The 27,161-nt window shown below is 36.1% G+C and overlaps 1 protein-coding gene and 1 pseudogene across 1 annotated transcript; both read left to right on the forward strand.

Annotated features, from left to right (window-relative positions):
• The first annotated feature begins 16,386 nt into the window (after positions 1-16,386).
• On the forward strand, positions 16,387-20,563 carry LOC129891275 (pentatricopeptide repeat-containing protein At2g34400). The gene is made up of 4 exons (XM_055966574.1): positions 16,387-17,386; positions 18,266-19,221; positions 19,850-19,986; positions 20,104-20,563. The coding sequence occupies exons 1-2, from the start codon at positions 16,470-16,472 to the stop codon at positions 19,215-19,217; spliced, it is 1,869 nt and encodes a 622-aa protein (XP_055822549.1). The 5' UTR covers positions 16,387-16,469; the 3' UTR covers positions 19,218-19,221; positions 19,850-19,986; positions 20,104-20,563.
• A 3,173-nt stretch (positions 20,564-23,736) lies between these two features.
• Positions 23,737-25,908, forward strand: LOC129892906 (subtilisin-like protease 4; annotated as a pseudogene).
• The last annotated feature ends 1,253 nt before the right edge of the window (positions 25,909-27,161 follow it).

Genomic DNA, 27,161 nt, shown 5'->3' on the forward strand with positions numbered 1-27,161 from the left:
TCCGATCTCAGGGTTCTCAGTCCCAATTAAGTATGGCTCAAGGTTCTAGAGGAAAACCACCATGTGCTAGATGTGGGAGGCTCCATTTGGGAGAGTGTCGTGTGGGCACCAATGCTTGCTACGGATGTGGAAAGATAGGTCACTTCCAGAATGAGTGTCCTTCAAAAAGGCAGGGAGATGGAAGTAGTAGAGCTCAGTTTTCTTCTGCAGCTCCACAGAATAGAGGTAATCATAGAGGTGCAGCTTCAAGTGCAGGTGGGGGAACCAACCTTCTGTATGCTATGGGTAGTCGCCAAGACCAAGAGAATGCACCCGATGTTGTTACTGGTATGCTCCGAGTCCTTTCTTTTGATGTGTATGCATTACTTAATCCGGGTGCTATATTATCTTTTGTGACTCCTTACTTGGCTAGTAAATTTGAGATCCTTCCTGAGTGTCTTCTTGAGGCTTTCAGTGTGTCTACTCCTGTTGGTGATTCTATCTTAGCTGAGAGGGTCTATAGAAATTGTACTGTGTCAATCTATCATAGGGATACCATGGCTGACTTAGTTGAGTTGGACATGGTTGATTTTGATGTGATTCTTGGTATGGACTGGCTTTATTCTTGTTATGCTTCGATTGATTGTAGGACCCGAATTGTCAAGTTTTAATTTCCAAACGAGCCTATCTTAGAGTGGAAGGGGAATTCTGTAGTGCCAATGGGTAAATTTATTTCCTACCTTAAGGCCAGAAAATTAATCTCTAAGGGATGTATATATCATATAGTTCGAGTCAAAAATATTAATGATCAGACTCCATCTCTTGAGTCAGTTCCCATTGTGAATGAGTTTCCTGAAGTCTTTCCTGAGGATCTACCCGGAATCCCTTCTGATAGAGAGATAAACTTTGGTATTGATGTCCTTCCTGATACACAACCTATCTCCATTCCTCCTTATAGGATGGCTCCTGCTGAGTTGAAAGAGTTGAAAGAACAACTGAAAGACCTCCTAGATAAGAGGTTTATTAGGCCAAGTGTCTCACCTTGGGGCGCTCCTGTCCTATTCGTGCGAAAGAAAGATGGGTCCCTTAGAATGTGCATTGATTATCGACAACTAAACAAGGTCACCATTAAAAACAAGTACCCTCTCCCCAGAATAGATGATTTATTTGATCAACTTCAGGGTGCCATATGTTTCTCTAAGATAGACCTCAGATTAGGCTATCACCAGTTGAAAGTGAGAGAATGTGACATCCCGAAGATGGCCTTTCGAACCCGCTATGGTCATTTTGAGTTTCTTGTTATGTCCTTTGGATTGACAAATGCTCCAGCAGCTTTTATGGACCTCATGAACCGAGTATTCAAGCCATACCTAGATACGTTTGTAATTGTCTTCATCGATGATATTTTGGTCTACTCTAGAAGTAAGAGTGAGCATGCTAATCACCTTAGGATTGTCCTTCAAACTCTTAAGGCGGAGGAGTTGTATGCTAAGTTTTCAAAGTGTGAGTTTTGGCTTGAGTCTGTAGCATTCCTAGGCCATATTATATCTGGGGATGGAATCCAAGTTGATACTCAAAAGATTGAGGCAGTTAAGAACTGGCCCCGACCCACCTCTCCAACAGACATAAGGAGTTTCTTAGGTTTGGCTGGTTACTACAGGAGGTTTGTTGAGGGATTTTCATCCATATCCTCACCATTGACTAAGCTGACTCAGAAGAAGGCTAAGTTTCAATGGTCTGATGCTTGTGAGAAAAGTTTTCAACAGTTGAAAGCTAGATTGACTACTGCTCCAGTACTATCCCTACCTGAAGGAACAAATGGTTTTGTAATCTATTGTGATGCTTCAAGAGTTGGGTTGGGATGTGTATTGATGCAGAAAGGTAAGGTCATTGCCTATGCCTCCAGGCAGCTTAAGACTCATGAGAGGAACTATCCCACTCATGACCTTGAGTTGGCAGCTGTGGTATTTGCTCTTAAGATTTGGCGTCACTATCTTTATGGTGTACATGTGGATGTGTTCACAGACCATAAGAGCTTATACTATCAGAGTGAACTATGACTCACAAAGAAGGTGGAAATAACAAATCTATAAGAAACCAACTTATAATCCAAGTAATTTTCGCGTTCACCTGCCACATAGAATGATATTCGACCTCTGGGAAGAGTAAAATTGATACTTGCTTCTTTGATTTCTAGAAAATGAGGGAGTTACCCAAGGTGATAAATAAACTACTAATAGATCGATCAGAGTCTTTGCAAGAAGTCCAATCAACATCACAAAAGGAAAGTAAGGAAAGAAGGGTATCAAAAGACATGAGAAAGCCTTGTCCAATTTTCATGGAGATATCGATATAATGAGAAAGTCGGGTACTTTACATGTATTGACTAAGAATGAAGACAGGAAAAGAGAGGTCAAGACGTGTATGGGTAAGATAGTTTAACTACCCTACAAGACGTCTATATATGGTGGGATCATCGAGCAATGGACCAAATGCATATCTCAATTTGACTGAAGGATCTAGCTAAAGGAAAAGACACCTTACCCATATGGGAGCAGTCTTACTTGTAAAGAAAATCATTGGTAAAATTTCTTTGACTCATAATGAGACCATGTGGTCTTTGGTATAAATTTCAGAATGGAGAAATTGTTTGATATCTTATATTTATTATAAATTATTTCCAATAATGACTATGTCATTGACATACATTTCTAGAAGTATGTGACATATAATCTGTTGATGTCTTACAAAATAGAGAATAGTTATTTAGGAAAAAGAAAAAACCATTGAAACTAAGAGCTCCCGCAAGTTGTGTATACCATTTTTGTGAAGCTTGCATCAATTCATATGATGATTATTTTAGTTTACAAACATATTGGGATCTTGGGAAGTTAAATCCGCGGAAATTTTCATGTAAACTTCTCTTGCAACTCCCCATGTAAAAAGGCATTATTGACGTCAAACAGATAAATAAGCCAACTTTTTTTGGTTGCCACTACAAAAAAATACCTAATTGTAGTCATCTTGAACGCAAGGAAGAATGTTTCAGTATAATCAATTTCCTCTCATTGAATATCTCCCATGATAACATTATAGTACTATCAGACAAATGTTTCATCTTGTAAACCCATTTGCAAGGTAGGGACTCTTAACCCGATGGTAAAAGGACAACTTTCCTAGTTTTTTTTCCAGTGCCCCAATTTTCTTATGCATAACATTCCTCCAACCAGGGTGATTTGCAGCCTGAGAATAAATATTGGATCGGAAATATGAGAAAAAGAGTTAAGAAGATGTTAGTTATGTTGATAAAAATGGGGGAAAAAGTAGCAAGATGCACTATTGTAGTAAAATAGTCCATGAATAAGATTATAACAAATATAATCTTTCAGATTAGCTGATCTTAGAAAGGAGTGTGAGAGATGTGAGAGGAAGAGGGAACAAGAGAAGGAAAATATGTAGAGTTAGCAGAATGAACTAGTACTTGATGAGAAACTGGTGTGGAAGGGATCTGCAAAAGGCATTCAGTAGGAAGAAAGGAAGAGTAGACTGAAATTGCTTAACAAATTTGTCTACTAACATCAAATTATATTTGAAAAAAGGCATTCTCGAGAATCATATCAGCAAAAATGATTATATTAAATTTAGACTGATTTGGTGGAATAATGAATATTAAAGCAGGTAGAGGAATTTGATGAGTCTCTCGTATTCTAGAGACTTAAATTTTTATTTCCTCCACAAGTACAGTTACACCAATATTTATTATCTTTTTTTTATTATTATATTAGTATTTTTTATTATATTAGTAGAGCTTTTGTTGTCTACTTTGCAAGCCTTCATTGACCCATTCTATAACTTTCCTTCTTTCATCCATTCACGATGTTATAAAAAGAGAGTAAAGGGCGGCTATCTAGTGGGAGTCGAACGATTCTTCTTACATAAATTTTGGAACAGCCAGAGAAAGACTCCACAGCTAATAGAACCATGAACAAGATCTTATTCAAACCCCTACTCGGTATAGCTACTCCTCTTTGTATTTTACTTCTCAACCTTTTCATAGACTTGTTCCAAATTTTTATCATCTACATGTTATCGATCTTTATTAGAACTTTCTTATTTGTTATAAAGTTGGCTCGTTTGTTATTTGGTATCATGCCATAATAGACAGTAAATTAAATTAAAAAAGAAAAAAAGCTTAGCATTTTGTCATTTATTCAAGAGATTCCCTTCTTGACATTTATAAGGATAATTTGTCATGCAATGCCAATTTTATTGTTTAAATATGGGGACTTTTCAAAAATAAATATAAGTTTGGATTTTATTAGCAATTTATAGCTATAGTTTGAATATTTATTATTCATTGTAATAATATGAGATATTAAGAAGGACAATTTTTTTAAAATAAAATATTAGACGACTGTATTCATTGTATTCATAGGTGCATTTGGATTGTATCGACGAATACAATCCACGTGTATACAAAGATACAAATAACAAAAAACTACAAGGGATTGTATTCATTCACTCTAATTTCACTTATATTTTGTTCTTGTATTCATTTGCTCTAATTTCACTTAAATTTTATTTGCGTATTCATTCTCTTTAATTTCACCTATATTTATGTGCATTTAAATTTGGGAAAAATTTCATATATGACAAACCTTTTAAACATAATTACTCCATATGGGTATAGTTTTCCTAATTACTTATAATGGCAAATATAAATTTGTCATTATACAAATGCTGTAGCGAATTATACAAACGTTCTACCATGAGTTATTTGTATAATAAAATATACAAACACTTAAAATTGTATAGCGAATTATTCAAATATTGTACATGAAATGTATAGCGAAATATACAAACTCTATACAAAAATTGCGAATTGTATAGCGAATTATACAAATGTTATACAAAAACTACGAATTGTATAGCGAATTATACAAATGTTATTGTATTGCGAATTATACAAATGCATATTATAGCAAATCTCAGCAAAATATACCCACAAACATGGGCGGAGCTACCCTTGCCTCATTGAAAAATTACATTGTATATATAGGTCAAAATTTGGTTTAATAAATATATATATAAGTATTGACACCTTTTAACACTAGTTGAATGTTTAGTGTAGCGGTTAAGGAGTTGAAAAAGTTGCTTGAGGTTGTGTGTTCTACCCTTGCTAGATGCATTTATTTTTTACTTTATATTTTGACACCCCTTAATAAATTTTCTAGCTCCGCTACTGCCCACAAATGGTAATAAAATGAAACTATACCCATACGATATTTTCTACTGTTTTTTTGTGTGTGCTCTACTTTTTTTTTTTTTTTTGTGTGTGTGCTTGGATTATACTATTGTTTGGACCGTTTTCGTCATCTACTTATTTACTTATTTACTCTAATATTCTTGTCTGACCTTTTTCTATGTTTTTATTGAGCCGAGGGTCTCTCGGAAACAGCCGTCCTACATTGGTAGAAGTCAGGTCTGCGTACACTCTACCCTCTCCAGACCCCACGATGTGGGATTTCACTGGGTTGTTGTTGTTGTTGTACCCATACGATATAATAAACTAATAATGTTTGCCATCCCATGTAATTTTTCCAAAGTTTATTAATGAATACAGTCCAGATGTACATATATAAGGATATATAAAAAATTAAAAAAATATCACGGTTCAACCCACTGAGCCGTGTAGGCACATATTCTAACACCTAGATATATATATATAGGAGAACCCTTCCATCCATTTATAAAACAGGTCTTGCAGATAAAATAAAAACATCATGATTCTCTTTTATAACAGTAAGAAAAGATTTCAAATTAGCTTTTCAATATAAAACTTGAAAAATACAATAAAATCCTTTTGAAAAGTACCAATAAATCCCTTTCAAAGAACTTGTGTAAGCAGGTACACGAGCTACTAAGAGAATACAATATACCAAAAATAAGACATAGTTCCTACCATGAGGGAAAAAAAGGTAAAATCTATTGGAGATTTTCGTCATCTTCACCTAGTTAACATCACTGAACCAACAACCAGACTATATAAAGTGACATAGCAAAAATAGTATCAGTACAAACAACACGTATTGATAGACATCATTGATAATCTGAATCTACCCCATAATATTATTGATGACAATTGAGCGGGTTGGATCAAATTTGGGCAGGTCATAATAGGTCAAGACAACAAATGGGTTAATACTGGCATGATTCTAGATGCAAGAACAATAAATTAAATCATAATCAAACAAATAAGAGAAGATACAAAGAAATGATTAAGAAATAGAAATGAGAAGGAATAAACTTTAGAAGAAAAGAAGGGAAAATCTAACAATTAAAATACATTAGCCATTAGATTAAATCCAAAGAATAGAAAAGAAATGAATTCATACATGGAAATCTTCCTTAGAGGAGTGGTTCAATGAAGAGATAAAGGGAATTATCCCATAAACTCACTCCAAAAGTGTTTTCTTATCTTCAAATTAGTTAACCCTAAATGAAGGCCTTAAAGACTATTTATATTAGTCTTGTATAAATAGTCAACTTACAAGAATGATCAAATTATTAAAATAACTATTTGAGCATATTAGTGGTCTTGATGATCAAATTATTAAAATAACTATTTGAGCATATTACTGGTCTTGAAGTCTTCCTTCCATTCTTTCTTTAATTCTTTCAAACTCAAGATGGTTGGAAGAATTCTCCAAAGTCCTTGATGACCTATGTGGTTGTCATCTCTTCCCACATAAATTCATTTGAGCATGTTATGAACTTCAATTTTTTTTAATGGATCTCCCATGACACTTTGAGCCCTTCGTGGGTAATTGGAATTTTTCATATCCAAGATGACCCACAATTTCATTCTTGATATTAATCTTGCTATCTTGATTTGCATCAAATATCCAACCCAACCTAAATTTTTTTGGATCAAAATGGATTGGTCAAAACGGATTGAGTGATGGGTTATAGAATGGGTTAAGACCCAACCCAATCCAATTTTTACTAAGTTTAATTATTTTAAAATATTTTAGTACTTAATAAAATTATTTTTTTCTTTATTATGACCATAAATAACATATCAAATAAAAAAGTTTTAAAAAAGATATTTTGACAAAAATTCTCATAAGTCAATCTGGATTACATATCAACCCAATTTTTAATAGGTTGAGCTAATAAATGAGTGGATTAATAACTCGCCCAAACTTAAAGGGAGACGACTTGGGTTTGATTTTTTCACCCCTACATAATATCATGTAAAATAACAATAAAAAACATGCAATTTGAAAGTATAACTTTGATCCTCAAACCCTCACCATTGCTACTAGCCATATTTTATTTACTCATTCATCCTGTCCAACATCTCACTACACCCTTTCTGTTGCCAACTTCATTACTAAGAGATAACCACCTTTCATAACCGAACATAACATGACCCTCTATTACACCTAAGTCTTATCCCAAGCCCAACCTTTTATAACTAACTAGGTTTTCCAAGCCTAACCCACTTCATACAACCTAGGACTTTTCCAACCCTACATTTATTAGATAAAATCCCAGACTTCTTGAACAGACATACCCAGCCTAAGTAATCAACTAACGACAAGAACCCCGATCATCAAGAACTCATGCAAAAGAACAGGTCAACTCACCCACTAGCCCAGACCTCTCAAGAATCCTTAAGACATAACCTGAAGTGTTTAAAATGAAAATTCACAGTCCACACAAGAACCACCCTAGCAAGTAAACACAAAAATGCAGCCACTCATGAACCAACATATCAAAAGAACAACCCAGTTCACTCAAGGATCCAACAAGCATACCTAATGATAATTTGTACTAGGCATGATATCCGAGCCAACTGGTGATACTCCATACTAGGCTTGGTATCCGAGCCAACCAATAATATGTACCAGGTATAGTACTCAAGCCAATAAAGAGATATTATGTACCAAACGTGGAATCCATGCCAATCGAGGTTATTTTATACCAGGTGTGGTACCCGAGCCAACCAACATACAAAATTACAATCACATATATCACAAGATATTAATAACAATTAGACTTCCTGTCACAATCTTTACTTAACAGATGTATGAAACATGTCTCACATGATCACCACTATAACACATAGCTACACATTTATGTTAATAACTCCACATTGGAACCCCCTCCCCAACGTATGCATATATTTGTTCTCAAGAATTACCTTTCCTGTTCACATGAACTAACATATTTTTCAGGAGAAATTCCCTATAATAATTAAATACCCATAGGTTATCACCCAAGAAATCAACACCAGCATCAATTATATGACCAACCTTATCTAACCGATAAGCTGCCACCCCAAACAATATTACACAATGCTCACAACCATCTTGACTCCATCCCGAATGCCTAGGCATGAAGTTTGCCATCAGTTTACAAGAATAATATGAGATAAATGTAGATAAAATACTCAGTTAAGCCTATCCTATATGGACGCCAAGTAATTGCTGTCGAATTCTAGTTTTTATGAGTTTTTGGCTCTATTGTAGCGAATCCTGATGGACGTAGACCAAAAATTCTTGGGTTTTGACCTTTTGCTGAAATCCTGTTTAATTACTCGAATGTATCAACAAAAATCCTCTCCATTATTTCCAAGCTAGAAGTGACTTCGATGAATTTTTGGAGCATCCCTCGTCTGTTTTTAATCAAAAATGGGAGGAAAAAATGACATCAATTTAACTAGGACTGATTTTTCATCAAATCGCTATAGCGGCTATGCAAGCGCTATAGACGCATGCTAAAGTCAGCCTGGATCAATTTAAATTGCTAAATTTTTCGTGCATTCAATTTTTCTAAATTGGTCACATATTTTTAAGAATTTTGAGATTTTTTTTGAGGTGTCTTTGGATAATAATAGTTCAATTCGTTACTATAGATATCAATTTACCCATCGTTCATCCCTGAACGACGATTCAAGGGGAGAAGGAACAAGCCGAACAAGAGAGGTCATCACCTAATTTCTACAACGCCAAGGACTCAACTTCACACGGATCACATACTAATGCAATGTTCCCACGTATCCTAAAATACCGAGAGAGGAGACTCGACTACCGAAGTCATAACAAATATTTTTTTCATCGAACTGGATCTCATTATAGAGGGTCTATCACTGCTATAGCGACTACTCAGCCGCTATAACGGCTGGTTGGGTATCAAATTTGGACTAAAAAGGAGGGGAATGAGTTTTCATCCCCATTTCTCTCTTTCACTAACTTAAAATCACCTTTTTATCTCTCGATCACTCAATCTTGAATGTCAAAACTAAGGTAACAATCATACTTTCTACTCTTCTTACTTCATTATGCACTTAACAACTATTGCATCCTAGAAATTGTTGGGGTAGAATGGAGTTTTGAGGTGGTATTTTGAAATTAAAATTTTTCCACTTGATAAGGAAAGTTGTCGAAGTATGAGGCTTGCCCTTACATTTACAAGGCTACTACAATATTCTGGGCATAAGGATTACTGGGAATAGGGACGAGAACGGTTCCAAAATGGTGGAGGGAAGTCAAAGGGTTATTCTTGGTTAGAACTTAGATTCAGACATGATTTATGAGTTTAATTGCCAGGATTTTTGCATTTGTTAGTAGTATGACACTATAGGAACACTGATCTGTAAAATTTTATCAAAAAATGAATTTTTTGGCCAAGGGGCATCATTGACACACCTTTTGGACTTCTGAAATAATGAAGGCCGCCATAACGACCTTGTATCCCTCTATAGCGGGGTGCTTCTATAGCGGACATATTTCCATTATGACGCCCATATCTATAGTACCTGCACAACCACTATGGCCCCCCTCTCTTGCTATAGCACCTGTACTACTGTTATAGCAGGAGGGCAGAATTCTGCAACCTCTTAGCACACCCTAAGAAAGTTTTAATGGTTCTAACTGATAATTCACATGTTTTGCAGGTTCATTCAATCAAATGGCTGTAATTGAAACCTGTGAGATATTTCTCGATGATGCTAGCATAGAGAGGTTCCGAAAAATTTGCCGGATAGAATTTTGTTTGGAGAGGGAATATAACATGAAGGGAGTGGAAGAGAAAGCCAAGGCCTTTTATAATCAATTGTAGGAGTTCGGTTAGGGGCCGTTAGTGGAGGCTCCTCTCTTTGCATAAGTAGGTTGGGTGAGGAAATTATATACCATCCCTACTCGTTTTTTGTGGGATTCCCCCAAACCCACCATCTGTATTTCAGGAGTGAACGTTTTTATGGATGCGCGGACCATAAACAAGGTAATGAGGGTGTTAGATGTCCCACATGCAGCCTATGAGGACAAATTGAGGGAGATGGAAGTGATATGGCTGCAGAACATGCTGGAGGAGGAAAAATACTGGGATGAGCTCTACTAGCCCACTACATAGGGCATCACCAACCATTTTTTCTTATTGAATGCTTAGAGGTGGCTAGCACTGATAGGTCAAAGGATCCCTTGTAACACCTCTCAAATATTTTCCCTAAGATTTGGACCCTTCTTGTATACGGGTAGGGTCGAACCCGAGTATTGAGGAGCGTATGCATTAGCTAGGATGAGTCCCTGAGAAATTTAAGGATGTTGGAGGTGATGTGGGGTCACAAAGGGCCCCAAGGACCAAATTAAATCCAAGAGATTCGTCGTGGCTAAGTCTTGGGATGAGTTCGTATAAGGGGTCGACTTCTAATGACCTTATCTTTTGAAAGACAACAATCTGGGTGGCCCACGACCTATCAAATTAAAGGTCATCGAGTCTTCTTTCCAATGCCACCAAGAATGTAAATTTTGAAGTTCGGAGTCGAAAGATATGACGATCCTAAGACGAACTACCACGGCAGGAATTTCATTTTTAGGCCTGGGTTGCAACTGCTGGGGAAATAGCCTTGGCGCTGTAAGGGCGCGACGCGCCACTATCGCGCCAGAAACATGCCTCAGTAGTTTGGTCTAATCTCGTCTTGATTTATGAACCTATGTAATCCTTGCTACGTAAGCTTGGTATGTACTCAAGTAGTTTAAGTATGTAAGATTTTCAAGTTGGTAGCTTACGTAAATAAGTCGAGTCTTATGACTCATTACTTAGCCTCCAACTTCTTCCAGATTCTTACGACCCTATTTCCAATCTTCTCTATTATAGGGTATCTCATTCTCCCTTCCTTAGAATTATTTGATAGCGTTGTAGATTATCCGACTCACATGGTGCCTTCTAAGGAGCTTAAGAACCTTTCAAGAAACTTAAGAAGCTTAATGCCACATGGTAGGTGGGGCCCACCCCTTGCTGCAGCTTCTGCCACGTGGAACTCCCATCTGCTGCCACGTGGCACCCTCTTTTCCTCTTCGATGCGCCACTAAAAGTTGTGCATGGTTTTTCAAGCCTAATTTCTAGAACCCAGGAACAATGGCCTTAGCGTTGTAAGGGCGCGATGCGCCACTATCGCGCCAGAAACATGCCTCAGTAGTTTGGTCTCTGGCGCGGCGCTCCACTACAAGGTGTGAAGGTTTTAGGCGTAATCGGCCTGACGCTGCAATGGCGCGACGTGCCACTATCGTGCCAGGAGCATTTTTGCCTATTTTCCAGAACTTTTGAGAAGGGGCAATTTGGGAATTGTCCCAAATTATATATGTATCATCCTTGAGCATTTGGGAACATAATTTTCAGCCTCTCTCTCTCTCTAGAAAAGCCCTAGAAAGATCCTCTCTCTTCCTCTTCTTCTTCTCCAAGTCCTTCTTTAACAAAGAATTGTTCCAAGAGCTTCAAGATTCGAGTTCTCCATTGAAGATCCAACCACAAGGTTTTCTTCAAAGTCTTCACTAAGGTATGTAAGGCTATCTAAAATATGGGTTGAGTCCACCCATGTGCCCTATACCTTATTTGAGGATAAATGCCCATAGAAATGGAGTTTCTTGCTAGGGTTGTGTTCAAATGAGTTTTGTTGTCTATTAGAGTGATTCTTGCTATGTTGATGAGGTTTAGTCAAGAACTTCCAAAAAGAGTCTTTATGTGAGTATGAGTTGATGAAGATGAGTTGTTAAATATGTTTTATTGATTTTCTTAGCTATGTGGATTATGATAAAAGATGCTATTTTCTTAAAAATGATGCTTATCTTGAATTGTTGATTTAAAGCCTTGGAGTTGTGATGAGTTTCAAAGATTGATTAAATGGATAGAGGAAATGATTGGTTATGTTTACATGTTGCTATAAATGTGCCTTTAAATTTCTCTTGAAAGATATGATTTAGAGATGATTGATTGTGCTAGAGTGGATGAGTTGACAAGGTTTAAATGAGACTTGTCGATATGATTTGATTGAGTCGATTGGATGGAGTTTTATGAGAATTGAGTCTTGGGAGGAGTATCGAACACCGAATTGGGTAAGAGTAAATTCCATACTCGAACCCAATAACTATGTCGCCAAACGTAGGAGGGGATTGAACCGTTAAAGTTGGATGTTTCCCCAAAATGTTTGTCCTGACATTATAGAACTTGGTTGGATTGGATCCATGATTGGTTGGCTCGTTCATGCCCTAGCAAAGCATGAACGGACGCGGCAACAATGTCAGCTTGTTGTACTGTCACTGGCTCATAAGTGATGGTTGTCAGATAAGAAAAACTCTCATATAAGTCTTGATAGTACTCTGAGTCGGATTGAGTTGAATGGTATGTGATTGGTCCCGTCTAAACCATATTCTTATTTAGACCTAGGACACTTGATTGAGTTGTTATTTCTCTTGAGTTGAGTTCCGAGTGGGTTTGATGTTTCCTTTATGTCATTTTCATTCGGCCATTTTACATACCAGTACATTCTACGTACTGACGCCATTTGGCCTGGATCATTTCATGATGCAGAGACAGGTACTAGAGATCATCAACCGGCGCTCCGTTGAAGATCCACACCCACTCCCAGCTAGCGGTGAGTCCTCCTAGTTTCGGAGGATATTAAGCCCTTTTGTATAGTTTTAATGTCATTTACTTTGTCTTGCTTGTTGGTAGCCATGGGTTTGTCATGGGCACCTTCTAGGTTGTAGATAGAGGCTTCATAGACCGGAGTATAGAAATGTTGAATTGTTCTTTTGAGTAGCCCTTTTTAAAATTTCCTGTCGAGTTGATGATTGTTTGGCCTTTGGCCCTAATTTATGAACAGTATATCATTAATTAAATTTTCTGCTAAGAGAATGTGATTGAATGAACGTGTGACTGAACCAAGTGGTTCGCTTGGAGGTCAGAAATGGCCTTAGAGTGCCGGCCACGCCTAGGGTACCCTCCTGGGGCGTGACATCCCTCCACCAGGAAACCTCACCGATGTGACTTATCCTCGGGCATTGATGGTGACTTGTGTTATACTGAGGATTCAGGTGAATGTGGGGAAACAGATAGTGTTCGAATGGAAGGACTTCTACAGAGTGAGAAATAAATCTCCCTACCTTTTTATCCTTTAGTATTCCTATAATGCTTCATAGCTTTCTAAAGATTAAATGTGGACGTCAACATATCAATCTGCAGAAGTTTATTCGACATTTACTCTTATACTGGGAGATCGATAACCTAGGCTTTGATATCAAATTATCATGACCCAACCAATCGAGCCATGCGAGCATCTATTCTAACACCTAGATAGGAGAATCCTTCCACCCATTTTTAAAACAGGTCTTGCAGAATAAATAAAAACACCATGATATATTCTCTTTTATAACAGTAAGAAAGGATTTCAAAATAGCCTTTCAATATAAAACTTGAAAAATACAATGAAATCTTCTTGAAAAGTACCAATAAATCCCTCCCAAGAAACTAATCTAAACATGTACAAGAGCTACTAAGAGAGTACAATATACAAAAAATAAGACATAGCTCCCACTATCTGGAAAAGAAATGTAAAAGTTGTTGGAGATTTTCATCATCTTCACCTAGGAAACATTACTGACCCTTCAACCAGACTATGTCAAGTGACAATACCAAAAGTAATATCAGTACAAACAATATGTACTGGTAGGCTTCATCGGCAATCTAAATCCACCCCATAATATCATGTAAAATAACTAGAAAGAAACATGTAACTTGAAAGAATAAAATTGATCCTTAAGCCCCCACCTTTTATACTAGCCATATTTCATTTGCTCATTCATCCTGCTCCAACATCTCACTAGACCTTTCTCGCTGCCAACTCCATTACTAAGATATAACCCACCTTTAATAACCGAACACAACTTGACTATCTATTACACTTAAGTCTTCTCCCAAGCCTAACTTTTTATCACCAACTAGGCTTTCCAAGCCTAACCCCGTTCATACAACCTAAGACTTTTCAACCCTACATTAATTAGATAAAATCCCAGACTTCTTTAGCAGACATACCCAACCCAAGTAACCAACTAATGACAAGAACCCCGGTCATCAATCTGACCTAACTACTAAATGCATAAGAATAGGCCAACACACCCAATGCTTGAGTCCCACTCAGCCTTCAGCTAGCCCGGACCTCTCAAGAATCCTTAAGACATAACATGAAATGTTTAACATACAAATTCCTAATCCCCACAAGAACTACCATATCATATAAACACAACAACCCGACTACTCATGGATCAACACATCAAAAAGAATAGCCCGGTTAACTCAAGGAACCAACAAGCATTCCTAATGACATCATATACCAAGCGTGGTACCCAAGCCAATCGATGATATCTTGTACTAGGCGTGGTATCTGAGTCAACCAATAATACATACCAAGTGTAGTGCTAGAGCCAACCAAGAGATATCATGTACTAGACTTGATATTTATGCCAACTAAGGCTATCTCGTATCAGGCGTGGTACCCGAGCCAACCAACAATCACTATCAGCATACAAAATCACAATTATAGGTATCATAAGATATTAACAGCAATTAGACTTCCAGTCACAATCTTTACTTAACAGATGCATGAAACATGTCAAACATGATCACCATTATAACACATAGCTACACATTTATGCCAATAACCCCACATTGGACCCCCTCCATCCATTATATGCATATATTCGTTCCCAAAAATTACCTTTCCAATCTGCATGAACTAACATATATATCAGGATAAGTTTCCAATAACAATTTAATACCCACAGGTTATCACACAAGAAATCAAGACCCAACATCAATTATATGACTAACCTTATCTACCCGATAAACTCTTACCCCAAACAATATTACACAATGCTGACAACCATCATGATTCTTTGTCTAAAGGCCTATGCATAAATTCTTCCGTCAGTTTACTAGAATAATATAAGATATATGCAGGTAAACTACTCAGTTAAGCCTAGCATATCTGAACGTCAAACAACTCCTATCAAATTCTGGTTTTTATGAGTTTTTGGCTCCATGGAGGCAAATTCTGATAGATGTAGATAAAAATTCTTGGGTTTGGCCTTTTTCACACTGAAATCTCTCATTTCCATGATTCCCAAGCTTGGAGTGTCTTAGGGGAATTTTTGGAGCAACCCTCATCTGTTTTCTCAATGAAAAGTGGTAGGAAAAATAAAAGACCTCGTATTAACTAGGCTCTAATTCTTCTGTCAGCCCGCTATAAAGCCATGTAGGCACTATTGCGACATCGTCATAGCGAGAAGCCTTCTTTATAGAGGGTTGACGTCAGTCTAGATCAATTCAAATTGTTAAATTTTGTCTTGCACCCAATTTTTCTAAATTGGCCATGTATTTTTAAGAGTTTCGGGATTTCATTTGAGGTATCTTTGGATAACAATGGTTTAGGTTGTTACAAAAGTATACAATATATTGTATGCATTCTTTATTGTATCATTTGTATTCATTTGCTCTTGTATCACTACAATGGTTCAGGTTGTTACAAAAATATACAATAGATTGTATTCATTCTTTATTGTATCATTTGTATTCATTTGCTCTTGTAACACTTGTATTCATTTGTTGTTGTATCACTTATATTTAATCACGAAAATATAAAAAGACAACACACAAATGTGAAAGTATAGAGAGAGTGAAACAAAAATACATACATATAGAGAGAGCGAAGCAAAAATATAGAAATATAGAGAGACAAAGGTGGAAATACATATTACAAAGAGAGAGAGAGAGAGAGACGCAAGAGAGAGGATAAGTCAATGACTTTATATACCGAATGATATAAATATAATTTATTAATTTACTATTGGATAATCGATTAACCCCTTAAGAAAAAATCTCAAACCATTAAGAATCAATAATTCGATAATAAAAAATATCAAAATCATTACCAAAATCGTTAAATCAATAATCCATTACGGATAAATCAATAACTTTTTTTTATTCGGATTATCAATTTCGATTTGATTTTGATTAGCGCTATATAACATGGTTCAGAACAAAATCTTAACAAAGTATAAACCCAATTGCCATAGTAAATGCGAAAGCCCAAATATGGACCCAAATTGTGTACCTGTTGATCTGCTTCTCAGATAGTCCTAAGACAAACAATGTTTCTTAGAGCTAAACCCCAACAATGTAAATTCTCCCGCTTTTTCACCATTGAAACAACAAATCAAGCTTTCAATGATCAACAAGAATGCTCTCCCATTACTCAACAACTGTTATTCTTCTTGAGAAAATGTATTACAATCAAACAAGTCCAACAAATCCATACCCAAATGTTAATTTACTCTATAGACAAAGCCAACTATTTGCTCTCAAAAATAATAGACCTAAAAAACTTCGACTATGCTGCTCTTCTTTTTTCACATATTAATAGCCCCAATGAGTATGCATTTAACATAATGATAAGAGGGCTAACTACAACATGGCAAAAATTTGATCTTTCTTTAGAACTTTACCACAAAATGAAGTCTTTAGGTTTGAAAACTGATAATTTCACTTACCCTTTTGTGTTTATGTGCTGTGGGAATCTGTTAGCTGTGAAGCTTGGTAGATTAGCTCATTGTGAGGTGGTGAAAAATGGGTTGTTTGTAGATTTTCATGTTGGTCATTCTTTGATTACAATGTATTCACGTTTTGGGAAGATGGGTTTTGCAAGGAAGGTGTTTGATGAAATTTCACAGAGAGATTTGGTTTCGTGGAACTCTATGATTTCAGGGTATGCTCAAAAGGGTTGCTCGAGAGAGGCAGTGGGATTGTTTATGGAAATGAGGAATGAGGGGTTTGAACCTGATGAGAGGAGTCTTGTGAGTGTTCTTGGGGCATGTTGGGATTTGGGGGATGTGAATTTGGGAAAGTGGGTGGAGGAGTATGTTGTGGGGAAGAGAATGGCGATGAATTCCTTTATGGGTTCAGCTCTGATTAACATGTATGGAAAGTGTGGAGATTTGGTTTCTGCTAGAAGGATCTTTGATGCTATGAGGAAGAAAGATGCCATAACTTGGAATGCTATGCTTTCAGGGTAAACACTTATTTTCAACTTTTTAATATCCTTGCAATTTGCATTAAATGATCAGGTTTAATCTAATTGAGATCATCATTTTACTATTTGGTTCACAATGGAAAGAAAGCTCTATATAGGCGACATCAAGATGGTTGGAAGTATGTTTTAGTCGTGTTGGTATATTTACTTTAGATCTAATGCTTTCTAGGAGTTTTAACCCTATATGAGATTTTTATGTCAATAGAAATATAGAGAAATTGTAGAATTTTTTTTATATTTTTATTTCGTGTAATAACGACTTGAGATGAATTTAAATGGAGAAACATGATAAGTGAGGATTTTGTTGAGAACCATGAGACCTCAAGTTCAAAGTTCAGCGGAGGCAAACATACTAGGTGATCTCCGATCTGCCAAAGTCTTGGTGGACAGAGTTATCGGTATTGTGATGGTGTGAGGTAGCAAATACCCCATGAAATTAATTGAGGTGCACACAAGCTTGCTCGAACACTAGTGTTATGAAAAAAAATGAGGATTAATATAACTAACTGCAACTTGCTTGGGACTAAGGAATAGTTATCCTTGTTTGTATCATTTTTCTGTTTGGGCAAGGGGTACCCCAAATCCAAATCTGGCTTGCGGTACTCCTTCCAACAAATTCTATGTGAAATCTATGCTAGTATCTCGCTGTTACCAATTCTATTGGTATCCGTTATAGTTTTTTTCAAATAAATGTGCATTTTGACAACCAAAAGAATACTTTGTTTTGAAGCATAAAAAATATGACGCCTGCTGTGATTTATGTCCTGTCTTGTTGAGGTTTTTCTGTTTTACTAGTACAACCATTTATTGTTCTCCTTTATTAGTCTCTTCCATGGATCTGAATAATATTTATTACAGGTATGCACAAAATGGGTTGTCCGATGAAACAATCTCTTTGTTCAATGCCATGAAGGAGGCAGGAGTTAACCCAAATAATATCACGCTAGTAAGTGTTCTCTCTGCGTGTGCTTCAATTGGAGCCTTGGATGTCGGAAAAAGCATCGATGACTATGCATCAAGAAGAGGAATAAAGCATGACATATATGTAGCTACGGCCTTAATTGATATGTATGCAAAATCCGGCAAACTGGATGATGCGTATCAAATTTTTGAAAGCATGCCTAGAAAAAATGAAGTCTCTTGGAATGCAATGATTTCTGCTCTTGCCTTTCATGGAAGAGCACAAGAGGCATTATCCTTATTTGAGCGCATGTCATTCAATAGTAGTGATGCCCACCCAGATGATGTCACGTTTGTTGGAGTACTCTCAGCATGTGTACATGCAGGGTTGGTTGATCAAGGCAAGCACATCTTTGATATAATGAATTCATCATTTGGATTGGTTCCAAAAGTTGAGCATTACTCTTGCATGGTTGACCTTTTGTCTCGTGCTGGTCGTGTATATGAGGCATGGGACTTCATTGAGAAGATGCCTCAAAAACCAGATGAAATTTTACTTGGTGCATTGCTTGGTGCCTGTCAAAAGCTCAAAAATATTGATGTTGGGGAACGAGTGATGCAGCTACTCCTTGAGATGGAACCGTCAAATTCGGGTAATTATATAATATCATCAAAGATATATGCAAATCTCCGAAGGTGGGATGATTCAGCAAGGATGAGACAATTAATGAGACAGAAAGGTGTGACTAAAATTCCAGGCTGTAGCTGGATTGAGATGGATTCTCAACTTGTTGAATTTCGTGCTGGTGATTCGTCACATCCAATTGCAGATGGGATTCAACAGGCACTAGACTTGTTGTACGAGGAGATGACCATAGAAGGTTATGTTCCAAATGTGAATCTTGTATAGAAAGGTGAGGATGAAGATTTGTTGTATCTTGCTATGCTTATCAGGTGGAACAGAACTTAGTTATTTAGAGAAAAAACTACGAGAAAAGAAAACAGATAAGATAGGCATTGAACTCAGGAAAATCTGGCTCATAAAACTTAAGTTAAAGATTTCGACCACATGGTTAATGAGAAGAAAGCTCAGGTTTTTAGACTTTACCTCTTTAATGTGTTGGTTTGGCTGCTACTTTTGACATGAAAATGAAGTCACTTTGTATCGCAGTAATGCCATTGTTAGTTGGTTTCATTCAGTAATAACAAAAGCTATAGTTATTTTCTCCACTTTCTATGATGGCTAGGTGTATAGTAATGAACTTTGTACATTTTGCAAACTGTAATTGAATGTTTTTAATTTATGATATGTTATCGAAAATTTCTAACGGCTTCTCTGTCTTAATTTAAAGGTTGTTGGTGAAACAGAGTTTTTTTTCTATTAAAGTTGTAGCATTTAAATAAATTTCGATTTTCAAGCTTGGGTCACTCCTTTTAGATCTCTTGACATGGTGAAAGAGCTTATAACTTCTTTCAAGTGATATAGAATTACTTGCTATTCTCTATTCAACTAACTTGAGATATTTTACTATTTGCCTACAGTGTGTAACTTTGCAGCATGGATTGTTGGAAAGGCCACCCGATACCTTTATGATCATCGTGAGTGCTTGTATTGAATGCATGGTCAGTTTGTTGGATTCAGTAATCGGCATATTTCCGTGTGAATTCTGTCTTGCCAGGTTGGTATATGGTCTAATACATATCTGTTGATTAACTCAAGTCCATGCTCCGTTACATGTTACCAAGTTGTCGCTACTCTTAACTCGCTAATATTTCTGACTGACCTGTGGATGTAGGATCCTTTTATGCCTGCTTTGACACCAAATGGAGAAACTATAAATACAGAAATGGTAACTGGACAAATCAATTTCACCAAATGATCAAGAAAGATGCAATTCAATCTCATCCACGCCGAGTGCACATTAAGATTCCTCTCTCAAACTCTGCAACCAAAGTATACATAATTTGCTGGACGACACAGAAATTTGCTGCTCCTTGACGGGTTGCTTGATGTTCTTTTGTTGTAACTAAAGAGTGAATGTTCAGCAAATTGTAGAGAGTAGTGCATGACATATGTCCCTCCCCCTCCAACTTTCTGAATTTTGATGAAAAAATATATACTATTACAGGAACACCGAAAGATTCTTTGTGGAAAGAAAATGGCCAACAGCAGTCGAGGGCATTGTATTGTATAACTAGAACATCTCCATTTTTGATTTGGTGGATTACACAACAAGATCAGTAAAAAGATTATGACACCTATGTTTAATTTCTTCATATAACTTCTTTTTCTCTTATCATTTTACAATAACGCAAACTTCATCATGCAATTAGGGCTATTTTTTTTAAAATCAAAGATAGCTTATTTGTTTGAAAGGGAAAAAGTAACCAACTGTTTTATTTTCAAACCAAAACATTGACCAGCATGAGGGCTTATGTGTTGTGCATTTTGAAGCTGAAGAATGTAATCTATATTTTACTGAGCTCCACTACTTGTTTATCAAATTATCATAGTGAAACAAAAGCAGGAACTTTTCTTTCTCAGCTTCTCTTCAAATTGTCATGAACCAGATCAGGGACACCATATATATGTTATGGCGTCTCACCTCACTACCACAAATAAATGATTTAGCCACAATGTCATATCACTAAGTACTGTTTTTGAGCCACTAAGTGTCTCTTTTGTTGTAGTGCCTCATTATTAAATTTTCTCTTTTTAACCGTAGTCTTCCAACTTCTTCCAAGCATTTGAGCTGCCTTTCGTTCCTTAGAAAGCCGTAAGTTGATCAATCTCTCTATGTTAATTCCTTAGAAAGCCGTAAGTTGATCAATCTCTCTATGTTAACCTCCCAATTTTCTAGAAAGACGGAAACATGGTTTAACATGATTAGGTAAGTAATTGTAACTCATAGCAAGCACTCCTGGCTTGCACATTTGTCTGATTCATTAGCAACAACTTTACTTACACTTTTGGAAACAACACTCAACAATAAATCTCTACTGAAACTGCATAATATATAATCAGGTGGTATTACAACATGGTTTCCCGTATGAGATTCTATCCAAATCACCTTTACACCCTCTTGATCATACAATCACTTTGCTTACCAACATTTTCAAATTAAAATAAAGTTTTCTTAAAAAAAATTTTGACAAGATTTCTTATGAGTCAATTTGGGTAACATATCAACCCATAACTTTTTTTATAAGTTAAAATAAGTTAGATTGAAATCATGAGTTGAGCTAATAGCGAGCAGCTTAGTAATGTTGGGTTCGAGAGATGAAATGTGAATAAAAAATGGAGGGAAAGTGAAAAATGTAAAGTCACTTTTGAAAAGAGCAATCCTCCCATATTAGTGGAAGAAAGAAATTTTTAAGTGTTTAAATATAGAAGCACTCCTTCATGTTCTTAAACGGTTGAGAATAAGACAAGTCTCGCATCGTCATAGTCATTTGTTTGGCTCAGCTTTGACTACGAAATTTTGACCCAATATTTTTCCTCACATGCGAGACACGTGATTGAAACGATGAATCTCTTTAGTGCATTGGTTTGAAGGGAGGTGTACAATTTTACATCCACGTTCGCTAAAGCAACACCGATACGAATCAGTGTTACATTTTTTGAACCATTGCATCATTTCTGAAGCATTTTTTGATGACTATAAATAGCTGATTCTTCTTCCTCGGCTATGAGATATGAAATAGTACACATCCAGTACTATTAATTTGAAGTTAAATCTCCTGCTTTCAAAATTCAAGTGTGATTTATTTTCGTTAGATGAGTTCGCTATTCACAAAAATTGAAGTACCACTATTTCTTTTATCGGAACATACAATCAAATAAGGTATGATAATTGGAGTTAATAAGAAACTAATTGAGTACCAGCACCTAGTTATGCTGTCAGTAAAAAGATAGCGGATAATGAAAAAAAGGTAGAATTGCTTGGGACCTAGTGATCGATTCTTTTAAACATACAGTCAAATAAGGTATGATAATCGGAGTTAATAAGAAACTAAGGAAAACTTTAAAATTAAAATCAATAGAGACCATTTCAAATACAAATTTGGAATTAATAAGAAAATAGGGAATGAAAACAAAGTTTCCATAATTAGAGTTCATATCAAAATGTCACATAACTTCAAAATTTATTTGGTAAAGTCATTAAATTTTATTTTGTATCAATAAATCATTCAACTTATTAGGCATTTATATCAATTTAATTCACTCTAAATTTATCATTAAAAAAAATAATCTGACATGACAAAATAAATTATTTTTTTATGTCATGTAAATATAGACTCCACAAATAAATAAAATTAATGAAAATCCATTATAGAGTTTTTACGGATAAAATTAATTGATGAAACAAATATTATGATATTATTGTATATTTAAAACTTACCTTATCATGATGGATATATCCATGCCTCCGATTTGTAGATCTTTTTAGATTTTAATTTCTTTTTATTATGCATTCTAATTACTAATTAGGAAAAATATAGTCTTTAATATTGTCTTTATTTCTTAATATTTGAAAACAAGCGTATGGGACCCATGAGTTCATTTATCAGAAAATAAACTATTACTCACATAATTAATATTTGTTATCCGACTACATAATACAACTTCTCACTTAATGTTTGAAAACAAGCTTGTGGGAGTGGGAGTTGGGACCCATGAGTCCACTTGTCAAAAAATAAACTAGACTCACTGTGAGTCACTCACATAAATATTGTTAGTTATGTTCACATAATAAAATTTCTCAAATAGTTATAACAAAAAAAACTTATTGGAAAGAGTAACGTTTTTCTCCTTTAATAAAATAAAGTAGGTTATATAAAAATTTATATCTTTGTAATAATAACAACACCAACCACCACAACAATAATAATAATAATAATAATTAAAAAAAAGTGTTTTTTTAAACCGACCGTTAAATATGATTAGCTACTTGGGAAAATACGCAGCTGTATCATTGTATGACAGAGCAAATGCTTTTTTTTATATTTTTTTTTAACAATTACAAAATTAAATAGGAGTAACTTGATTGGGCTAAAAAGGATTTTCAAATCAATTAATTTGGAACGTCATACTCATACTGTCATACATAATAAAACGCTGTTCCTTTCTCAAATTTTCACTGAACTCTAATTCTTTCGATCCATATCTTCTAATTAAATAAAATTAACTGTTAAAGGAGGTGTTAGCCAATTGTTGAAAAATAATTTAAAATCAAAATTGTTTAGAATTTGATATTTCCTAATTTATTTAATTCATGTTGGTTATAATTTGTATTCATATAGGAATAGGAATAGACTTTCCAACTTCTAATTAAAATAGGATTTGCACTATTACAAATAAATAATCTTCTACTTATTTTCTAGTTTGTGAACAAATTATTTTCCATCTCACGTAAGTACATCATTAGCGTCCATGACTAAGTATTGTTACCAAACTTCTTATCTAAGTGTGATTCTTTCCATACTTTTTCTTCAATCCTTAGTCATATTTGGAAGCCATGAAAACAACAGAGAGATTTACATTGTACATCTAAAGTCATCACCTGATCATGACTCAAATTTTGAAGATTTGCATAAATGGCACCATTCGTTTTTGGCTCTAAACGAATCTTCACACATCGTTTACTCTTATCATAATGTCCTAAATGGCTTTGCTGCTATGCTAACTGCTGAAGAAGTTGCAATTTTGAAAGACAAGAAAGGGATCATATCAGTCCGACCACGAAAACTTTTTCATCCTCAAACCACTCATACTACAAATTTCTTAGGGCTACAACAGAGCAAGGGATCATCAGGCAGCTTGTGGGAAAAGTCAAATTATGGGAAAGGTATGATAATTGGAGTTTTAGACACAGGAATTACGCCTGATCATCCATCCTTCCACGACGAAGGAGTGCCCCCTCCACCGGCTAGGTGGAATGGCAAGTGTGAATTGTACTCTCGGTCGTCCTGTAACAACAAACACATTGGAGCTAGATATTTCCATGAATCAGGTGATGGGACCCCATTAGATGAATATGGTCACGGTACACATACTTCAAGCATTGCTGCTGGAAATTTCGTGAACGGGGCCAACGTTTTAGGCATGGCTAATGGCACAGCATCTGGTATGGCACCGCTGGCACACGTTGCCATGTATAAAGTCTTCTCAAGCATTGGCTGTCCTGAGACCGATATATTGGCTGCAATTGATGCTGCAATCGAGGATGGGGTTGATGTACTATCTATTTCCATTGGCACAAAGTCTAACCAATTTTGGACGTCAGATGTTATTGCAGAAGGTGATTTACTGCTATGCAAAAGGGGATTCTCGTCACTTGCTCAGCTGGCAATGCAGGTCCAATACCAGGCTCTGTGGTTAATCGAGATCCATGGCTACTCACTGTTGGTGCAAGCACTACTGACAGAAAACTAAGATCCACGGTATGCCTTGGAGATGGACAAGAAATTGAAGGCGAATCAGCATTCCAGCCCAAAGACTTGTCCGAGACACTGTTACCCATGATTAGAAATGTCGGTGATGCATTTTGCAGCGCGGAGTCACTGGAGAATATGGATGTCAAAGGAAAAATTGTATTGTGTATATCTGATGGTAATATTACTAGAATTGGTAAGGGACATTATGTGAAGTATGCTGGTGGTGCTGGAATGATATTCATGAACGATGAATCGCGAGGGTTCACTATCTCTGCCGAACCACATGTTGTTCCAGCAGTACATATCAGTTATACAGATGGACTAAAGATCATATCGTACATGAATTCAACATCAAACCCTCTCGCCACATTTTTATTCAGAGGAACCATATTTGAAGATGATTTTACTCGAGAAGTTGCTAGCTTTTCAGGCCGAGGCCCAAACTTGGCAAGTCCTGGCATCTTGAAACCAGATATTGTTGCTCCAGGTGTTAATATTCTTGCTGCGTGGCCGACTAAGAATATGGATACCGAGTCTACTTTTAAGATTTTATCTGGAACGTCAATGTCTTGTCCTCACGTATCTGGAATTGCAACATTAGTAAAGAGTGCACACCCTGACTGGTCTCCAGCTGCTATTAAATCAGCAATCATGACGACTTCTGATCTTGATGAAAGCAGTGACATATTCGCGACTGGTGCAGGACTTGTTAATCCGTTAAGAGCAAGTGATCCAGGCTTAATCTATGACATTAAACCTGAGAATTATGTTCATTACTTATGTGGTTTAAAATACCCAAACAAAGCAGCTTATATGTTTTATTGAGAAAAGTGAATTGCTCATCAAAAATTCCTGAAGCAGAACTAAATTATCCTTCTTTTTCAATTGGACTTGGATTAGAAGCTCAAACATATACGAGGAAAGTGACTAATGTTGGTGAAGCTATCTCGCCGTATGTTGTGGAAATTGTGCCACCCCAAGGAGTGGATGTGAAAGTGAACCCTCCTGTCCTGAATTTCTCCGAGTTGAACCAGAAGAAAACATATCAAGTAACATTTAGCCGCCGATCAAGTAGTTCAAGCACTAATTTTGTTCAGGGATACTTGAGGTGGACGTCATCCAAGCACTTTGTTAGAAGCCCAATCGTAGGTACCTTCAAGTAGTGATCGATCAATATGTATTTTTCATACACTTTGTTACTTTTTCTAGTAATTAGTATATCCGAATTAGGACATACTTGTTGATGTCTTTGTTTCCCTTCTCTTCTATATATATTGCAAGGTATTTTCTTGCTAGAAAATAATTCTACATCTTCTCAGTTTTTTTTTTCTGTATCTATAGTTGGAATTCGCATTATTCTCAAGTCTTTTCGTTTAAACAAATAAAAGAAGAAAGTGTTCCTTATTTACTATGGGGATGGAATTTCGTGATGAAGAACTCATAAGATATTTAATGAAATTCGTTCGTGGGATGCCTATTGAATGTCATCATATTCGACATATAGACTTGTACGGTAACAAGAAACCATATGAATTATTTGAAGATGGTACTGTGTAGGAATAGGTTAAAAAAAAACTATAGAGGTTTTTCAGAATTTTTCTTGTCTTTCATTATTCTGTAATTACAAATATTTATAAAACATATTATGGACTACTACAACAAAATTCGAAGAACTGAATTTAATTACAAAGAATACATCAAATAAAACCTAACTAACTTTGTTTTGCTTGAAGCCCAAGACTTGTGCATATTACCACATATTCATTATGCTATTAATCAGCCCAAATAATTTGTTGAGGCCATCAGTTTATTTTCGAAAACTTAGAATCATTCAGAGCTTCAAACGACGTTTCTTTTTTGCTTCATCTTCTTGTTCGATAAGCTGGATGATGAGCATTCTTGTCCATTAATGGTGCAGGACCTTTGTCCAACATCCCCCCTCAAGTTGGGGGTGAGTGAGTGAACCCCCAACTTGTTCAGTATGCGGCGATGGGAGACTCCAGAGAGGGGCTTGGTAAAGAGATCAGCGAGCTGAAGTTTCGATGGAACAAATGACAAAGAGATAAGAATTGTTGTCTCACAAAATGACAATCAAGATCCACATGTTTTTTCCTTTGATGAAAGACGGGGTTGTGAGCGATATGGATAGCTGCATTGCTATCAGAGTGAACTAGAATGGGAAGATTCGGTGAGACAGAGAAATCCTCAAGGAGACGAACTAATCAAGTAATTTATTCCATAACCTCTCTCATAGATCTATATTCTGCTTCAGCGGATGATAGAGAAATTGAAACCTGCTTCTTGGACTTCCATGAAATGGGAGCGCCTCCCAAAGTGATGAATACTGACTTACTGATCTGCGTGTGTCTCTGTAGGAGGCCTAATCTGCATCAGAAAAGGAAAAAAGGTCAAGAAA

Source organism: Solanum dulcamara, chromosome 6 (assembly GCF_947179165.1).
Source record: "Solanum dulcamara chromosome 6, daSolDulc1.2, whole genome shotgun sequence".
Taxonomy (NCBI): Eukaryota; Viridiplantae; Streptophyta; class Magnoliopsida; order Solanales; family Solanaceae; genus Solanum; species Solanum dulcamara.